Source organism: Podarcis pityusensis (genome assembly GCF_964106645.2).
Source record: "Podarcis pityusensis genome assembly, chromosome: 13".
Classification (NCBI taxonomy): domain Eukaryota; kingdom Metazoa; phylum Chordata; class Lepidosauria; order Squamata; family Lacertidae; genus Podarcis; species Podarcis pityusensis.
Genome location: NC_138038.1, coordinates 15,887,477 through 15,906,521, shown reverse-complemented (window position 1 = coordinate 15,906,521; position 19,045 = coordinate 15,887,477). Strand labels below are relative to the sequence as shown.

General features: G+C 43.2%; 1 protein-coding gene across 3 annotated transcripts; it reads right to left on the bottom strand.

Moving 5' to 3' along the window:
* Nucleotides 1–1,085: 1,085 nt before the first annotated feature.
* Nucleotides 1,086–18,979, bottom strand: LOC308460369 (vomeronasal type-2 receptor 26-like; the record flags this gene model as incomplete). 3 transcript variants are annotated; one of them, XM_080976666.1, is made up of 5 exons in its annotated part: nt 18,271–18,979; nt 9,227–10,078; nt 8,197–8,424; nt 6,662–6,788; nt 1,086–1,984 (listed from the first exon to the last, which is right to left on the bottom strand). In XM_080976666.1, the coding sequence occupies exons 2-5, from the start codon at nt 10,013–10,015 to the stop codon at nt 1,086–1,088; spliced, it is 2,043 nt and encodes a 680-aa protein (XP_080832792.1). In that variant the 5' UTR covers nt 10,016–10,078; nt 18,271–18,979. The 3 variants fall into 3 exon arrangements, with proteins under 3 accessions (XP_080832792.1, XP_080832790.1, XP_080832791.1); XM_080976664.1 differs by lacking the exon at nt 18,271–18,979 and adding an exon at nt 11,432–13,248; XM_080976665.1 differs by lacking the exons at nt 8,197–8,424; nt 18,271–18,979 and adding an exon at nt 11,432–13,250.
* Nucleotides 18,980–19,045: the final 66 nt, after the last annotated feature.

Genomic DNA, 19,045 nt, shown 5'->3' with positions numbered 1-19,045 from the left:
ATGCCCCGGAAAAAACTGTGCCCAGGGCAAAGACTGCCCTTGTGATTTCAGCTAAACCCTCTTTTCTCACATGCTGCTTTGTGAAGAGGAAAGTGCATTCAAGAGCAGAGTTTGAGACACAAAGGGGATTGTGAGCTCGGCCCTGACTCTCTGATTCCAAGGAAGCAGCACTAGACTTCAGACCACAGGCCTGTAAGGGAGGCAAAATTTAAAACAAAACTTGAGGTAGGGAATTTCTGTCCTGGCTCTTCTGCAAGTACTTCTTCATTCACACAGAGAGCTGCATGTACAATTCTGAGTTCAGAATAGGTATATGTGGCATCTCTCACTCTCTCTGGGAAGAGGGGTATTTCCCTCCTTTTCATTTTCTCCTCATAGCATAGGGATATTATCTCCTGATGCCACAGATATGCCAAAGGGTCCTGTCCTGCACCTGTTCTTCTCATACGAGACCAATCTCATTTCTTTTCTTTTTTATGGCATTACAAATGTGGTGGATCAGGAGAATGCTGTGGTCATAGTCTATTTTGAGTTCAGGCAGGCTTTTGGCAAAGTCCCCCATTATATTTTCATGAGGTAAAATGTGTGCTGAACATGTGTACAGGAGGGCAGCCAGGAAGATGATGGGTGGGAAACCAAGCCTTATGAGCAATGGTTGAGGGAGCTGGGTATGTTTAGCCTGGAAAAAGGAGACTGAGAGGAGATATGATACCCATCTTCAAATACCTCAAGGGCTGTCACATGGAAGATGCAGCAAGCTTTTCTCCTGCTACAGAGAGTAGGACCCAAACCAATGGATTCGAGTTACAAGAAAGGATGGAGGTGGAGTTTCTGAGCATCTCCACTTTTTCTTCTGTGAAATTGGTGTTTTTTTGTGTCCACAAGAGTTCCTCAGTTTTCCAATTGTGCCCTTTGGCTCCGAAAGGTGGGGACCACATCTCGGGGTGGGGGAGAACCATCTGATAATTTTTTATGCACATAGCGAGTTCAATAAACAAATAAAATGAAATTATATCAAGGAGTCGGCAGCAAATTCATTACCCATGTTCTGGGGTAACAGAAAAGAGTGACAACAGGGTACTTTGCTATTTCTTCTTTATTAACTGCTGTTTGTCATTCAGATCAGGCCTCAATATGATAATGTAGCATTTGGGGAAAAAGATGGAACCCAGTAAACCAGCACTGGAGACCAAGATGGAGAAGATCTCCACAGCCACCATGTGTTTTCCCTTGGAGCTCAGGTAGACCGGAACAAAGGAGATCCAAACACTACAAAATAACAACATGCTGAAGGTGATGAATTTGGCCTCATTAAAGCTGTCAGGCAGTTTCCTGGCTAAAAATGCTACAACAAAACTGACAGTGGCCAGGAGGCCCATGTAGCCCAGGACACAGTAAAACATGGCAGCTGACCCTTCATTACATTCCAGAATAATTTCTCCCGTCACAGAATGCTTGTCAAAATGGGGAAATGGGGGAGAGGTTCCCAGCCACACAGTGCAAATACCAGCTTGGATAATAGTACAAGTCAACACAATGGCGCTTGCCAGTCTTTTCCCCACCCATTTCCTCATTCTGGATCCTGGTTTGGTGGCCATGAATGCCAGAACAACGGTGATGGTTTTGGCCAACACACAAGAAACAGTCACTGTGAAAACCACACCAAAAGCCATTTGTCGGACAAGGCAGGTCACTCTGTCTGGTCGGCTGAGGAAGATGAGGGGACAGAGAAAACAGAGAAGGAGAGACAGGAGGAGAACGTAGGTGAGGTCCCGATTATTGGCCCTGACAATCGGTGTGTCCTGATGCTTCATAAAGATGGCGAGGGACAATATGGTCAGCAAAGAGGAGAATACAGAGCCAAAAGCTAAGCTCATCCCAAGCGGTTCTTCCAAAGTCAAGAAGCTGATGGACTTTGGAATGCATTGTGTTTGGTTCCAGTTTGGATAGTGATCTTCTGAGCATCCGACACAGTCATTCATGTCTGAAAAGAAGAAAGGATTCCCTTTAAGGGTGCAACTTGTGAGTAGGTATGCATCCTGGCAGTATGGGACTTACCAGTTGGATGTGGAAGAGACAATCCTTTTCAGACACAGGAGTGACTAGCATGGGGAGAAAGGGCTTTGAACCCCCCTCCCCCAGACAATGATCTCAGTTGCTTGCCTGGACAGTAAGGTGGTGTGTCTGGACAGCAGGAGGCCTGTGCTTTGCAGGTGCACTGCTGCAACTCATCTCCATCACCACCCAGGTAATCCAGTGATAGAAAACCTCTGGCCCATGGGGCCATTTTAGCAAGTTACACCTACCGGCCCTGTATCTGATGTCATCTCTGATGTTAGGTGTGGGAGTCATAAAGCCACGGCGAAGGCTTGTAATATTGCAGGGTGCCCCCTGACCTCGGCTGACCAGCACTCTGAGCGTTACAATGTATTGGAATGTATTAACCTTATATGGTTTGTGGGTGGGTTAAAGCCTTGACCGGATGAGGTAACGTGAGACACTGGCAAACAGCCATGCGGCTGGAGAGAGGAACAAAGGGTAATAAAAAGTGACCGGAGGAGAGGAAAGTCCGAAGGGAGCTGCTCCTACCATCATGAAAATATTGCTGGCTCTCTGTGTCATAATTTTATGCTAAACTTCGCCATTTGTGCTCCGACAAGTGGTGCCCCGTGTGAGGCTGAATAAAAGAATACGTCTGAGGACTAAGAGGAAGAGGATTTTAAAAGAAAACCGTGTGAGGCAACTTGAAGAAAACAGTCTGAGGCAGACTAAGAGGATTTTAAAAGGAAACCGTGTGAGGTTTATCGATCCTAGCAAAGGATATCATCGGCTCACTACGCCCGGCCAGGGTTTCAAGCGCTATTCATCTTAAAAAGATCCCGGTGAGTTCCGATCCCTTATTTTATATATTGATTTTAGAAAAATGGGCAGCTCTTTGTCTGCTCCCCAACAGAAGTTTTTAAAAGACTTAAAATTTCTCCTCTCCTCCAACGAATTAGAAGTTCCGGATGGTGATTTAATACAGCTCATTCTGGCTATCAAAGAGCATTCCCCCTGGTTTCCTGCAGATGGGACTTGGGAATTAAAACTTTGGGACAAGATCGGGGAACATTTTCATGGGCACCCCAGCATAAGTGTTCGGATTCTAAATGCATGGTGCAAGGTTCGTTACGCCATGGACTCTTTATCACCAAAAAATATATCCATGGCTGCATTGCCAACACAACCTTCAGCTTCTTTAATTCAGCCTGCTGTGTTAGAGACTGTTCCAATACTCGCCTTGCCAGTAGCTCCAGACCCCAAACCTCCGGACTACAGTTCCTCACCAGAGGACCTAATCCTGCAAAAATACCGTGGTCTGGCTGGCAATGATCCTGCTCTTTCAGTGGCAGAACCAGCTACTCCTTTTCAACGTGCAGTCCTTGCCTCTTCCTTAATTCAGGATACTATGGCATTCCCTGTTATTGTGCCCCCTGCTGGTGCCCCGGCAGGCACCCAAGCCCAACACCAACCTTTTGACTTTAAGATTCTGAGAGAGCTGCAACAGTCAGTAAAGGCCAATGGACTCCAAGCCCCATATACGCAGGCGCTTTTAGAAGCCACATTAGCCCAGCTCTTGGTTCCAGAGGACATAAAGCTTTTGGCCCATACAGTGTTGCCCCCATCAGCTGGTGTTTTGTTTGCCCACGAATGGGAAACTGCCTGCCGTGCTTATGCTCCAGCCTTGTTACAACAAGTCAGAGGAAATAATCCAAATGTTACCCTCACAGACGTCACAGATGCCATGTTGGGGCGTGGTCCCTTCGCTCAAGCTTCAGTGCGAGCCACACTGCTGCAAATCTTATTGAGGGACACTGCTCTTGCTGCTAAACAAGCAATGAGAAAAATCCCAGAACCCACCAGTATTCAGTCAAGGTGGGGTTCAATCAGGCAAGAGGCAAGAGAATCATATTCTTCCTTTATGGACAGGCTGCTTACAGCAGTGAGTCGCCAAATTGAAAATCCTGAAGCCAAACAAATAATTATCAAACAATTGGCCTTTGAAAATGCCAATGAGGATTGTAAGGTTGCGTTACGACCAATAATACACAATCCTGCCACAGACACAGCGGCCATGCTTCGCATTTGTCAGTCTGTTGGAACAGCCAGCCACAAGGCTTATCTGCTGGCAGCAGCGCTAAATGAAAACCAGCCTGTAGCCACCGATACAACTTGTTTCCAGGGTGGCAAACCAGGATCACCGATACCCCAGTGGGGGTAGAACAGTGGCCTCTACCAAAAGAAAAATCCACCGCAGCGGCACCAGCTATCTCTGACCAGCTTATTTCTGAATAATTGACTTTCGGCCACATTGAACCATCTTCATCCCACTGGCTCCAGCAGACAGGGAACAGTTTGCTTTTACATTGCCAGTATATAACAATTCGCAGCCCACCCAGCGATATCAGTGGGTTGTCCTGCCTCAAAGCATGCGGAACTCCCCTACACTTTGTCAACATTTTGTGGGTGAAGCATTGAAACCTTTCCGCATGCGCCACCTAGAGGTGCTGCACACGAGCTGCATCTGGCAGTGTTTGCCTTCCTAACCATTTGCCTTGCCATCCTTTGCTGCACCGTTATACAAGGAAGAGAAGCCGACGACCCAGTCCAGTTGAAACCACCATATTTCACCTCATCGGCTGGCAAGCAGCTGTCGCCAGAATCCTACTCTGGCTGGCAGTATCCACGGCTCAGCCACTTTCGAACTAGAAGAACAGCGTTGTTGAATAAGACTTTTAGGGGAGAAAATTATCATAAGATATGGAGGGATGATATTTTTGTACAAAATATGATTATGTTTGCCAGTTTATTGCATGCTTCTAAATGTTGGGTGTGTATGCCAGTCATTCCGGCATAATGCTTCATGGTGTGCCTGTCAATGGATCTTTTCAATTTACTAATGTTATATCCCCTAAGCAAACTTTTTGGCCTCCAGTACAATTGACCCTCCATGAGCCTGCCCCCATTTGTTTTCAAATTAAAGAGGGGAAAGAATCATGGGGCATATATCCAAACTGTCAATATACATTGAATTTCACTTTTAATAGCTCTTGTTCTCTTACAGGAATATACAGTGACCAATCTCAGTGCTATAGAAGCGATACCAGTGCATGGCTAAAAACTAGGAAAGAATCCTACCATGCAAATTGGAGTCTGAATTCTTCTATCCCTGGCTTAGCAAATGCCACAGATGAGCAATTTCATATCAGTTCCTTATTTACTGCAGCCTTTTATTGGTCCCAACAGAGTAGTAATATCAGCTATTTACTCCAAAGAGAGTTATGGTTGCTTTGTGGCGAAAAAGCATACAAAGCCATTCCTCGAAACCTCACAGGCACATGTACATTGGGTCTCGTGGTTCCATTATTGTATAAGGTTGATAAGTTACCATCTTCTCTTAGACTACAAAATCGTCGGGAGGTTAATTCGCCCTTAAACCAATATATCGGTACCCAGATCTCTCGGGCCTTGCTGCCCTCAGTGGGCGCAGCAATGAACTATAGGGACCTCCATCGGCTAGCGAATTGGACTGAAGGATTATTCAATGCTACCATAAAGGCTTTGAAGAATATCAACCAGGAGGTGTCTGCAATGAGAGCGGTGGTTTTACAGAATCGTTATACCTTGGATGTGATTTTAGCCTCAAAAGGAGGAGTTTGTGCACTTGTTCATTCTCATTGTTGTATGTTTATTCCTGATAATAATGTCAGCATATCTGCGACGATTGATCATATGGAAACCATGGTAGCTCACAATCCGTTTGCTCCTCCGCCTTCCGTTGATCCATGGGCATGGTTATATTCTTGGCTTCCGGATGGAAGTTGGCTTCGACATTTCTTGATTTTAGTGATCATTATAGTAGTTATTTGTGTTATTTTGTGTTGCTGTATCCAATGTATTCCTTCTTTAATTTCTATATGTACTGCATGGTTCTCCAGTCCGCGGCCCGCTTCCGGTGTCACAAGAGTCGCTTATCGCGCTCGATATAACCGTATTGGTACTGACTTATATGACTCTGATTAATAAAGTAAAGAAAGAGGGCATGTGGGAGTCATAAAGCCACGGCGAAGGCTTGTAATATTGCAGGGTGCCCCCTGACCTCGGCTGACCAGCACTCTGAGCTTTACAATGTATTGGAATGTATTAACCTTATATGGTTTGTGGGTGGGTTAAAGCCTTGACCGGATGAGGTAACGTGAGACACTGGCAAACAGCCATGCGGCTGGAGAGAGGAACAAAGGGTAATAAAAAGTGACCGGAGGAGAGGAAAGTCCGAAGGGAGCTGCTCCTACCATCATGAAAATATTGCTGGCTCTCTGTGTCTTTATTTTATGCTAAACTTCGCCATTTGTGCTCCGACAGTTAGGTGAAGGGCAGGTAACTGTGCTTTGCAAACCCCAACCACCATCTGATCATTTCGGCTTGCAAAGCACCTCTTTGAAAATGCTGGGCCTCGTTGCTGGGCCATCACCTGGTTGCAATGAAGAGCTCCAAGTCTGTGAACTTCAATGACCATAGATATCAGAACTACATCAATAGCAGCAACTGTGACACCTTTCACACTGCCACAGACCCTTCACAGGAAATCTGGGTTATCTGAAAGCTACCTAATGTCTCCTACCTTTCTGGTATGAAATCTTGCCTTCTGAACACGGAGCACAGTCATAGCAGCAGAATTTCTCCCCTTCCTTCTTTTTTCTCCTAGTGCCAGAAGGGCAATTTTTGTTGCATTGAGAGAGGGGTGGCACCTGTGAATTTTAATTAATCATAAGGAAATGTTTAACACAGGGGGAATAATGGACCTTTGGAGAATCTGAACACCATTTTCTGGGCTGCAAGGGATCAAGTGGATGGGAGAAATGGCCTGCTGAATATTAAGAGAATTTTGAAAACAATGAGCTGTCAACAGCCATTAATGGCATCTAATGCGACAGAAGATGTTTTTGTGACTTTGAAAATGAAGTTATGGCCATTTCAATGTGTGTGTTTTTTGAAAAAATCAAAAGGAGGGAGGGAGTTCACCTGAACAGTAATACTATTATTTGGAAAAATACATTTCTTATAAAATTCAAAAAGTTTTAAAGTAGAGTTGAAAGGATGTTTTGACATCCTAAGTGATTTAAATAAGCAGCTACTGTATACACTTTCAGGTTCTTTCAGTTTTTCCAGCTGAAGAAACACAAATGTTGGGGACTGAGAACCCCAGACTAAATGCACTGGGCCAACACAGGTTAGGGTAAAGGGACCCCTGACTGTTATGTCCAGTCATGGATGACTCTGGGACTCTGGGGTTGCGGCGCTCATCTTGCTTTATTGGCCGAGGGAGCCGGCATACAGCTTCCGGGTCATGTGGCCAGCATGACTAAGCCGCTTCTGGCAAACCAAAGCAGCACATGGAAACGCTGTTTAACTTCCCGCTGGAGCAGTACCTATTTATCTACTTGCACTTTGACATGCTTTTGAACTGCTAGGTTGGCAGGAGCAGGGACAGAGCAATGGGAGCTCACCCTGTCACTGGGATTCGAACTGCCAAACTTCTGATCGGCCAGCCCTAGGCTCTGTGGTTTAGACAACAGCGCCATGCACATTCCACAACTTAAGCAGCCTCAAAAACAAGGATAGTGCTGGACTCTGCCAGACTTCTGCTACTATATCTTGAGAATTACTAGCCTCCAAACCAGGCATTCTCTACAGAAGTCTGCCTCGTCTGTCTCCAGGCTCAGCTCCCTTTTCTTTCTTCCCAAAGAAGTTGGTTGGAGGTTAGGCTTCGGTCACACTCTGCTGGCCTAGAAATCTTTAAAGAATGTGCTAGACAGGGAAGTGGAAGACCAGGGTTCAAATGAAACTCATTGGGTGACCTTGGGCCAGTCACTGCTGCTCTCAGTCTACACTACCTTACAGGGTTGTTGGTTGTTAGGATAAAATGGGAAGTAAGCAAAGGAAAGGTGGACTAAAAATGCAATAAACAAACAAGCATAGAATAATGAACTATGTCCTGGCCTGCTTCAAGGCATCAGAGCCCCACAACATTCATAGAGGTTTTCATAAACAGCAAGCGAGAAAAAATACAGGATCCATGTCTCAGGTAGGCTTCCAAGATGCAAGCATCACATTTAGGACACACTGGAGTTGCAATTTGCTGAAATCAAGCCCCACCTGCTGAAAACTCCTGTGCCACACCATTTTGTCTTCATTGATGGAAAACTCTTTTCCTGGGGGAGCATCCAAATTCATCCATCCAACCTTCATTCTGATGAAGGAGTTATTTGGGAAAGTGACCAAGTTGGTAATATCGAATCCAGCTTCTAATTCCCTGTTCTCACTAAAAGACACTTCTTCTCCCGCACTGTTGTTAAATGAGACACTCCTAAGAAATGGGTGGAGCTGCATTGAGATGGCAGGAAAAGGACAATTGTTTAAAACTCAAACTTATCTTATGTTCAGCATCGCCTTTTAAGTTGCCATTGCCTCTTCCAAGGCAGTAGACAAGATTTCATATAATCACAAAATAATAACTATAGCAATAATAACTGTAAATTTTGATCTCTCTTTCCTCTGTAGATTCCTCTGTATAGGACTAAGCCACACTGTATATGTATTTCAAAGCTTAAAATCATCATGCAAACATCCATGAAGTTCAATGCAGAAAGGGTATAAATGAAAGAACAGGAAAATAGGGAGAGGGTTAGACTGAGGGAGGAAGAGGCAAAACAGGTGTTTCTGTTAAGACTCTAGTTGAGATAGAAATTGCCATTGACAATATCACACCTAGCTGTTTTGAAGACCTGAAGCTCAGGTGAGTGGGTTGTATCCGATTTTCTCAGAAATGATAAATATTACTATAAAAAGATGGTTTGTTGTCCAAAATGAATGTCACTGTGTATTCCTGATTATACCATTTTAAATATATTGCCAAAAGAATTGACAAGATTAAACTGGCAGCATTCATAGTAATTGCAACTCAATAGAACACAGCCCAAAAATCTTATGCTGGACACTTTGTACCACTCACTCTGGAATATAGCTATAACAAAGATAATCACAAATAATTTGAGATTTTTGACAAGGACTAGACACGTTTTATATGATTTGGCATATACAGCAGAACCAACGTTTTCAAAACAACCCCCTCCCCCAAAATGAAATATAAAATGAAATAATAATTTTTTAAAAAGAGAGCCATTACCTGCCAAGGCTGCAATTTCTGAAGCTGCGGTCTCCATCTTCTCACAATTCCTCTGTCCTTCGACCAGTATTGGAACATGGCATGTAGAGCATGTGCCACAACATAGACGGCATTGTAGATGCTGTAGCTGTGGCCAGTCATGCTCATCTCAAAGCCAGACGAGGGGAGGCTGTCCAGCTTCTCCTGTCCAGTGCAGGGTTCACTGAAATCAGTACTGGATTTTGAAAAGAAACAATGGAACGTATCTTGCCAGAACTGCTGAAGAAAACCATCTTCACCTGCCATGAAAGGATTGAGGGAGCGAAGAAGGGTCTTGAATCCTTGCACCTCCTTTGAGTGCACTGTGAAGCATATGGAGCCATGAAATGGTTGCATATCCTGGCTCATTCGAAAGGCCACTGCTGAGAAATCCAGTTGAGCAGTCATAATCCATACCTTCTCCATAGATGTCACGTTTTCCACTTCCCCTGCCACTAGCCATATTTGCAAAAAAAACAAGGACTTGTCTTCTCCATAGACAACAACAGCATTGGCTTTGCTTTCCGCAATCATGTAATAGGTTTGGAGCCACTGGGAAATCATGTCGTAATACTCTTCAAAATATGAGCCTTTTGGAGTTCTCTCTGAAAAGGCCAAGCAAATGCCTCTCTGGAAAAGCAGAGTTTGCAGGATTTCCATAAATTTCTCTCCACTCTCACTATCCGCAGAGAGCAACCCAACCCACGTCCATCCAAAGTGCAGAAGTAACTCAACAATCCCCGTGTACTGATGGGCTTCATTGGGCACCATCCAGTAGAAGGGAGTGGATTGGCTTTGACCTGCATCCTCTGGGGCAAAGGAGCCATAAGTGAGCTAGAAGGAAACAGATACTTATTTCTCATTACAGTAATGCAATAGAAACATTGATTATATGTAGATAGCAATGACAAAACAAGAAAATAAATAGGTTTTTTAATATAAAAGTAGTTGAATGATTGGTCCTGTTTGGAAAGCAATGACCAACTAATTGTGTTTGGGACCCACCTCTCCTACAAGGCCCCACACTGTCCAGTGGACACTGTCCACTGTCCAAAGTAATTAAAGGAACGGATGAGCACTTTGCACCCCTGAACTTTGTTTCACTCCATATAGGATTGGCATACAAGCTATTTTGCACACATACACAATGCGTAGACAGTTTGCCGTGCATAAAACTCCAGTCATATCTTCTGATACACACTCAGATGTTGAGTGGAAGATTGATTTGTATTTAGTGTATTTCTATGCTGTTTTCCATTCAAATGAATCCCAAAGCAGCTTACAAACAATAAATAAAAATAACATAATAGAACGTCACAAGTACAGCATAAATAATTAAGAAATCATCAGTAATCTCCCGCTTGGACTACTGCAATGCGCTCTACGTGGGGCTACCTTTGAAGGTGACTCGGAAACTACAACTAATCCAGAATGTGGCAGCAAGATTGATGACTGGGAGTGGCCACCGAGACCATATAACACTGGTCCTGAAAGATCTTCACCGGCTCCCAGTATGTTTCCGAGCACAATTCAAGGTGTTGATGCTGACCTTTAAAGCCCTAAATGGCCTCGGCCCTGTATACCTGAAGGAGCATCTCCACCCCCATCATTCAGCCTAGACACTGAGGTCCTCCTCCGAGGGTCTTCTGGTGTTTCCCTCACTGCGAGAAATGAAGTTCCTGGGAACAAGGCAGAAGGCCTTCTTGGTAGTGACGCCCTCCTTGTGGAATGCCCTCCCTTCAGATGTCAAGGAGATAAAGAACTATAAAACTTTAGAGGTAAATGTAACTTTTAGAAGACATCTGAAGGCAGCCCTGTATGCTGTAAGCTGCTCAGAGTGGCTGGGGAAACCCAGCCAGATGGGCAGGGTATAAATAATAAAATTATTATTATTATTATTATTATTATTATTATTATTATTATTATCATCATCATCATCATCATCAAAACAATCAGAATATTAACAAATAAGCAACTAAAAAATAACATCACAATTATGGCATAACTCATATTACATGATTACTAATCAATAAGGCATTTATAATGCACCCTCTCCTCCTCCTCAAGTTCATCACTGAATGCAATTTGAAATTGTCAGCTGGGCTTATATCCTTCTGAAATATGAAACTTTCTCAAGAGAACATATAAGTAAGGATGAGTTATGAAGCCACCATGTTTGTTTCTTACCTGGGGAATCTTGTAGCCTGTTAAGATGGCTGCCATGTGGAGGGAAGTTTCAAAGTCAAGTCCCCCAATGATTGCCATCAGATTTTTCTGTATGCCACACTGGTAGTTGGGTACAAATCTATAGGGTGTGGAGAGTATGTCCAAAGTGGCCCAGTAGGTCATCCTTTCACTGAAGTAGCTGTCATGGATGTGGAATCCTAATGTGACATTGGGCAATATCTGAGGGTTCTCATTGATCTCATTGACAGCAAACACCAAGGCCAGAACATGCTGGTAGTTCTTTGGAACGAGCCTGCAATTAAAGTTATACATCTACTTTTATATTGCTAGGTAAAGGTAAAGGGACCCCTGACCATTAGGTTCAGTCATGGCTGACTCTGGGGTTGTGGCGCTCATCTCGCTTTATTGGCCAAGGGAGCCGGCGTACAGCTTCCAAGTCATGTGGCCAGCATGACTAAGCCGCTTCTGGCGAACCAGAGCAGCGCATGGAAACACTGTTTACCTTCCCGCTGGAGCAGTACCTATTAATCTACTTGCACTTTGACGTGCTTTTGAACTGCTAGGTTGGCAGGAGCAGGGACCGAGCAACGGGAGCTCACCCCATCACGGGGATTCGCACCGCCGACCCTCTGATCGGCAAGTCCTAGGCTTTGTGGTTTAACCCACAGCGCCACCAGCAGCCTGAATGTGATAGAGTTATTTTTGCAGCTACAGTGGTACCTTGGGTTACAAACACTTCAGGTTACAGACTCCGCTAACCCAGAAGTAGTACCTCGGGTTAAGAACTTTACCTCAGGATGAGAACAGAAATTGCACGGTGGCGGCGCGGCGGCAGCACGAGACCCCTATTAGCTAAAGTGTTACCTCAGGTTAAGAACGGTTTCAGGTTAAGAACGGACCTCCGGAACGAATTAAGTTCATAACCAGAGGTACCACTGTATTGTTAAAGTTGCAAAAACAAAGAGGATGGGACTGAGTGAGGGAGAAATTTTTGGAAAAACACTGGGATTATCAGCTCCGCTCAAGGCATGACGGATTGCAGCAACAACCGGGGAAAGATTGACATACAAGGACAGGAAGAAACATCATGGGCAGAATAAATGTCACACACAGGAAGAACAACGATACAGTATGAGCTATTCACTTGTAGTCTTATAAATTACTTAACGTGTCAACACAAATAGAAGTTATAAATATTGCAGCTGTTGTATTACTAATTACTAATATGATGGGAATGTCATTGAAATCAATAAGATTTTGGAACGCAGAAACAAAGTATATCACCAAGCCATTAATTCTAGCACACGGGGGTCACCTAAATTATATAATTTGGTATTTGGGATGGTATTATAATTTGGCATTGTTATAATGAGGCTATTATTGGATTGTTGTTATTGGAAAATTAATAAAAATTATTATCAGAAAAAAAGAAAGAGAAAGAAAGTTATACATCAGGGAGATACGCTGTGAAACATTCATTTCTGTTTTTAAGGAAATTTAAAATCGAAAGGCATAGAGTATAAAAGACACAAAAGCATCTCACAAACAGATTAAAACAAAAACAATGAAAACAGCAATAACAAAGCACCAAGCCTTTCCTAGAATGCATCACCTGTGCAGCGGCTTTTATTCATTCATTCATTGTTAGAATTTTGGCCCCTCTTTCAGAGCACAGTCTTCCGGGGCACTTCACAAAATCAGAGCAGCATAAAGCAATTAAATCCATTATATCAGCTCTGCCCCTTAGGCTGCAGACTTATGCTCATTTATTGTTAAACTCGATAGGACTTACTACAGAGTAGGCATGTATACAATTGCACCGGGAGTCTTAGATTTCCAGGTTAGGTAGGCTGTGTCCAGTGACACTGCCTCTCTTTTAAGAACTGCTTTAAAAAGTAGGGTTGAGATGGGAGAGGACAGCACATCACTGTGAACACAACCTCACATTTTTGGGTGCTTCCAGACTCGCTATTATAGCATGTATTCAGATATATTGAACTGCTATCACACCGCAAGGGAAAAAAATCTTTGAAATGGTGAAAAATGCCTAGTCAACATCATCTAACTTTCCTGCAAAATTTGTGCAAACCAATCTGGATGAATACTCAATGAGCAGTACAGCTGGAAGCAATCTCACTTGGCAGACTGATCTCTGTTTTCAAGCTGGATCCTAGAAAATCTGCTTCGTTCCTACAGACCTGACTTCATCGGACATTGGAGATTCATCAACAGTCTTTGATCCTTTTAGATGTTAAAACTTTCATTTAAGCTAAAAAATTGTTAGCCCAAAAATGGAAAATGAGCGAGGTCCCAACTGAAAAAAGAATGACAACTTAAACCGATGGAATATCAGCTTGCGGATCTAACATACAGAATTAGAGAGAAAGAAGAACTTACATTTAAAGAAGATTGGAAAATGTTTATTGAATATATGGGGGGAATTGTGTACACTTGAAAAAGTTGGCAGCATTGAGATAAATTCAACAGTGTAAATAAGTTTTGATGGATGGAATAATGGAATACTGAATGGCTTGGCTCATTTAAAATATGCAGGGATTTATGTTATGCAAAATGAACCATGGAAGGAGAAGAAGGGAAGTCATTGATGTTTTAAGGTTGGTTAAATGAATATTCTAAATTGTAAAACAGAAAATTTAATATAGATATACACTCTCTCTTATTTAAAAAATGATGAAAGGGGAATGGCACTTGGAGGAGAAAACTCTTAAGACTGATCTGAATCTTTCTGGAAGGAAATATTTCGCACCCCTCCCTTTATCACTGAAATCAATGGGACTTACTTTTGAGCAGATGTTGTTAGGCATTAATATCACCTGGCAATTGGGGGGGGGGGGGGGAATGGAAAAAAATGTACCGACTCTTCCTTGACTGGGAAGTCAAGGAGGAGGAGGTTAAATCTGTAATGATCAAATGGGCCCAAGACTTTGGCTACAACATTCCAATGAGTGCCTGGGAAAATTTATGGAAGGTTAATATGAAATTCACCGCATGTTACACTCTAAAAGAAAACTTTATGAAGATCCAATTCCGTTGGTACCTGACACCACTGAAATTATCAAAAATGTGTAAGAATATTTCAAATATATGTTGGAGGTGTGCGGGGGCGGAAGGTTCAATGTTGCACATGTGGTGGATGTGTAACAAAATTAAGGGATTTTGGAGTGTTATTTACAATGAGCTTAAAAGAATGTTTAAGGTATCCTTCTTTAAAAAAAACCTGGAGGCTTTTCTCCTGGGGATACTTGGCCCAGATATACCTAAAAATGCAACAAACAAACAAAAAAAACTTGTATGCTACAGTTGCCACAAGAATACTAATTGCCACAAATTGGAAAGAAGAGGAAATCTCAACAAATCTGGAGTGGCAAACGAAGTTATTTGAGTACGCTGAGTTGGCAAAAATGACAGACAAATTGAGAGGAAATACTGACCAGGCATTTATTAGGAAATGGGACATGTATAAAAAAACACCTTATTGAATATTTTGACAATATGACATCAGTGGCAGTTCTGTGTAAGTTCTGTGATAGGATGAATAATCATGAAAAACAGTAATACGGATTAAAATCAATAAAAAGTAAATGAAGATTAACAGTGTGCTAGATTAAGTGGTAAATACACAGACGGAAAGTCGTTAGAAATCTAAGAATAATGTATAACGAAATGATGTAACAAATAGTTTCACTTATTTTTTGCCATTAACTTTTATGCTTGTTATTTCTTTTTAATCTCAATAAAGCATTAAAAACTCTTTAAAAAAGGAGGGGGGTAGAGAAAGAAAGAAAAATAAATTCCTTACAAGAGACTAAGAATCTGATAGATGGCCTGGCATTCTTTGAAGGTTTCATGGTCAAGAGAGGACAGAAGATGAGAAGCAAGTCCACCAATGATAAGGTCACCTGGCTGGTAGTACTTGTGTGGGATGTAGAGAAGATCACTGATGGTGCAGTGATTGACATGTGACTGGCTCACCATTCGTAGCAGCAAGAATATTAACATCACCAACACTGCCATACTCAGGAGGAAAAAACCCTTTCCCTAGACAGCAGCTCCCCTGATTCCACCAAAATGCATTAGGAGCAGCATCAGTAGTGGTCTGCCTTAAACACTCAAGAGAAAAATTAGCACCGAGCTAATGAACGCTGCCTCATCTTCTGTTCTAGCATTTGGAGTGGCATAGAGGGTTTTCATAAACGCCTTTAGGCTTTTGACGTTTCTCTCTGCAAATCTTTGGAGGTCTAACCAGAAGCAGACTGATAATGACAGGGGAGATAATAATGATCCCTTTGCATCATGTGGTCCATTGGAAGAAACAAAGACAACATGTTTGTTAAATCTTACCAGGTGTGGCCTCTCCGCCTTTGTGAAGCAGCAATGTCCCAGGGAGAAAGAACCACAGTAGCCATCTTCAGGTGTCCCTCACATCCCCATCATCAGCTCCATCACCTACCATGTGTTCAGAAATGAACTTTGTTCCATGATCTTCCTCAGCTCATATAGGTTTTATGTGCGGTTCAGAGCCAGTGCCGGATTTATGTACAAGCTAAACAAGCTATAGCTTAGGGCCTCACTCTCTTGCGGGCCCCCCAAAAAATTAAAGTGGGGAAAAACTGGATGTACATTTCCAAAGTATAAATAAAAAACAAATAAAATAAAACCTACATACAGCAACAGTGTTTAGTGTTGTGTAGGATCCTATGATATAAGTAATGGGCCCCGCCTGCTAGCCTGCTCCCTAAAATATCACTGGTTTGCTCATTTCTATTTAATTACTTTGATAAAATACATATTTTGTTAGGTGCAAATGGCTTTAGATACCGATTAGATCCATAAATGACCATATAGCATATATTCAACACAAAAAACGACGACAATTTGTTGTTGGCAAAGGACAGCTGGACATATAAAGGGCCCCATTACCTTCAGTAGCTTAGGGCCTCCTCAAACCTAAATCCAGCCCTGTTCAGAGTCCTAGAAAGTTGGGGTTGTAATTCATGCCTGGAACTTACACAGGTAGACATGTTCTTCCCCTTACAACTCACAAAAGTTGGTGACACAGGTGACAAGGATATGATGCATAGGGCATGTCCAGTAGGCTCTTTGTTGTCCACTCATGTGACTGTAATTGGCAGAAAGAAAAGTACAAAGGCAAGGGCAGACTTTGGTAATATGGCACCCTGAGCAAGGACAAAATGTGGTCTCCCCTCCAAAATTTCTTATTTTCATGCCATCCTCACCCTCAGGTCCTGTTTCCTCTCATTATTACTTTTTTGGAGTTCTGACCTGTGGCTCACATTTTCGCTCATTTTCCAAGAAGTGACCCACAAAGGTCAGGAGAACAAAAATGGCTGAAAACATGGCACATAGGTTAGGAGCTGGAAAATGGCCAAAAATGTGACCTGCTGGTAGAAGCTCAAGAAAAAAACAAAGGCTGCAAATATGACCCATAGGTCAGGAGCCAAAAAATGGCATTGAAAAACCCCAATCTCATGGCCTTCAGGTCATGAGTTTAAAAATGGCCAAAAAGTAAAATAAAATCATTCTGCCTTAGATCTGTATCAGTGGGTCTGAGGTAGTGCCAGCCGATGAAGAAAATCAGGTTGGCGAGAGCTTGAAAGAAGTCTTCTCAGCAAGACTCTGAGTGAACTCTCGTGTGTTCAGGCCCAGAAACCACGCCGCTAAATAAATTCACACTTGACGCAAATTTTGGTTTTTGGCAGTATTTAGACCACAACTTTATTGATTACAGAAAGTGAGTGGTTGCATAGGCTCTGGTTCGACTAGCTCCCTGCCATGCAGGTAGCGCTGACCCAGGGTTCAGGAACAGGTCAGCCAAGGGTGAACACCTGGATAAGTGGAAAGCCGGGAACGGGCTAACTCCGCCACCCAAATGTCCCCCTGGACTCAGGCATGGGCACAACCCCCTCTCAGGGGTTGACCAAACCATCAAGTCCCTGGATTCCTCTAACGGAATACCCTTCACATAGGGATGGTGAAATATACTCTGAGTCGAGAGTGGATTTCATGCTCTTTATTCAGCTCATAGTGGTGAGGAGGAATGGCAGTTCCCCCACAATATCTGCTTTATATACATTATTTACACAATGGGCTGCACATGATTGGCTAATTCCGGGATTCTCCTGTAGGCCAATCAGGTTGTGGATTCACTTCCACCTGGAGCTGGATTGGGTGGCTCCTGCAGACCAATCACACTGCTGCATTGTTCTAGGACCAATCAGACTGCTGCATTCTGAATCCTATTGTTCTAGGACCAATCAGACTGCTGCATTTTGGATCCTATTCAACACAGTACATAACAGATGGCGAGAGCGAGAGCATTCCCCCATCCCTATCACCTGAACCAGAGCCTATCCACAACCTTACAAGTTGTGACGATTTGCTACACGGCAGGCGAAACCCAAATGGCAACAGCCAATCAGTCAAGTGGGGAAATTCCTGCCCCTGTCCCAATGACAGGCGACACACGACGGCATAGCAAGGTCAAGCGCAAAGCCCTAAAAGCAGGGAGAGGTGGGCGGGTCTTCCAAATGCATGCTCCGAAAGAGGAAACTCTGGGTCACATCCATGGGTATAAATATGTTCCTCGAAGCGTTTGGACTGCGTCCCATTGGCCAGATTGCACCCAGCTACGAGGGACCTACCAATTGGGTGTTGTGGCTGACCAATCGTACCCACCCACAACACAGGGTGTCGGTTTCCAGGTCTCCGCAATACGTGCCCTCTTTAAGGGAGGACCTGATTTCTCACAGAAATTAGGATGGCTCTTGGATTTTTTAAAAGGACCGTTACAACTTTACCTCTTTATGCTGGCTTTCAACGGTGACATGGACATAGCCAAGGGGGGGGGCAGGGAGGAGCAGGTGCCCCCCTAAATCAATAAAAATCAATAAAAAATACTTATCTAACTGAGGTTATGCCCCCCCCCCAGCATAAATCCTGTCTATGTTTATGAATGCCGGGGTCATAGCTGAGGATGACTTGCTGGATTGGAGTGTCGTCGTGTTGGTTTTATGCCGGTTTTATTTTGTACAGTGCATTTTTGGATATGGGTTTGCTTCAGGGTATTTGTAAGGCACAGTGAGGAGCAACAAAACAAACATCTAAAAATCAAGAATGCACAGTGTAGTTGAGAAAGCTTTAGAAAGCAGCTTGGAGTCGCTCCCCGCCCCCCCTGCTTATACAGCTTTGTTAAAACGGTTTATAACGGATAAAAAGGGAGCCGATTTAAAATCAAATGTCTGTTCTAGCTCACATAAGTTTATTTGCACGGGCAAATCATTAGGCAAAAACGCGCCCAAATCCAGTCCGTGGCACTTTTCAGATTATAGGTTTGTGAAATGCAGTAACTCTGGAAAAAAATAAAATAAAAACCAGGCCAAGCAACTATAAAGTCTATATAAAGATCCACACCTCCAGACTGTTTCTAACAGCATCTGATATGCTGGTTCTCTGAACACGTACAGTCTGTCCATTTAGCTTTCATGCCCAATATCCACTAAAAAGTTATTTAAACCCCTTTCAAAGCCATCAGTTCATACTGAGGCAACGCATTCCAAAAGTTAAGTTTGTGCA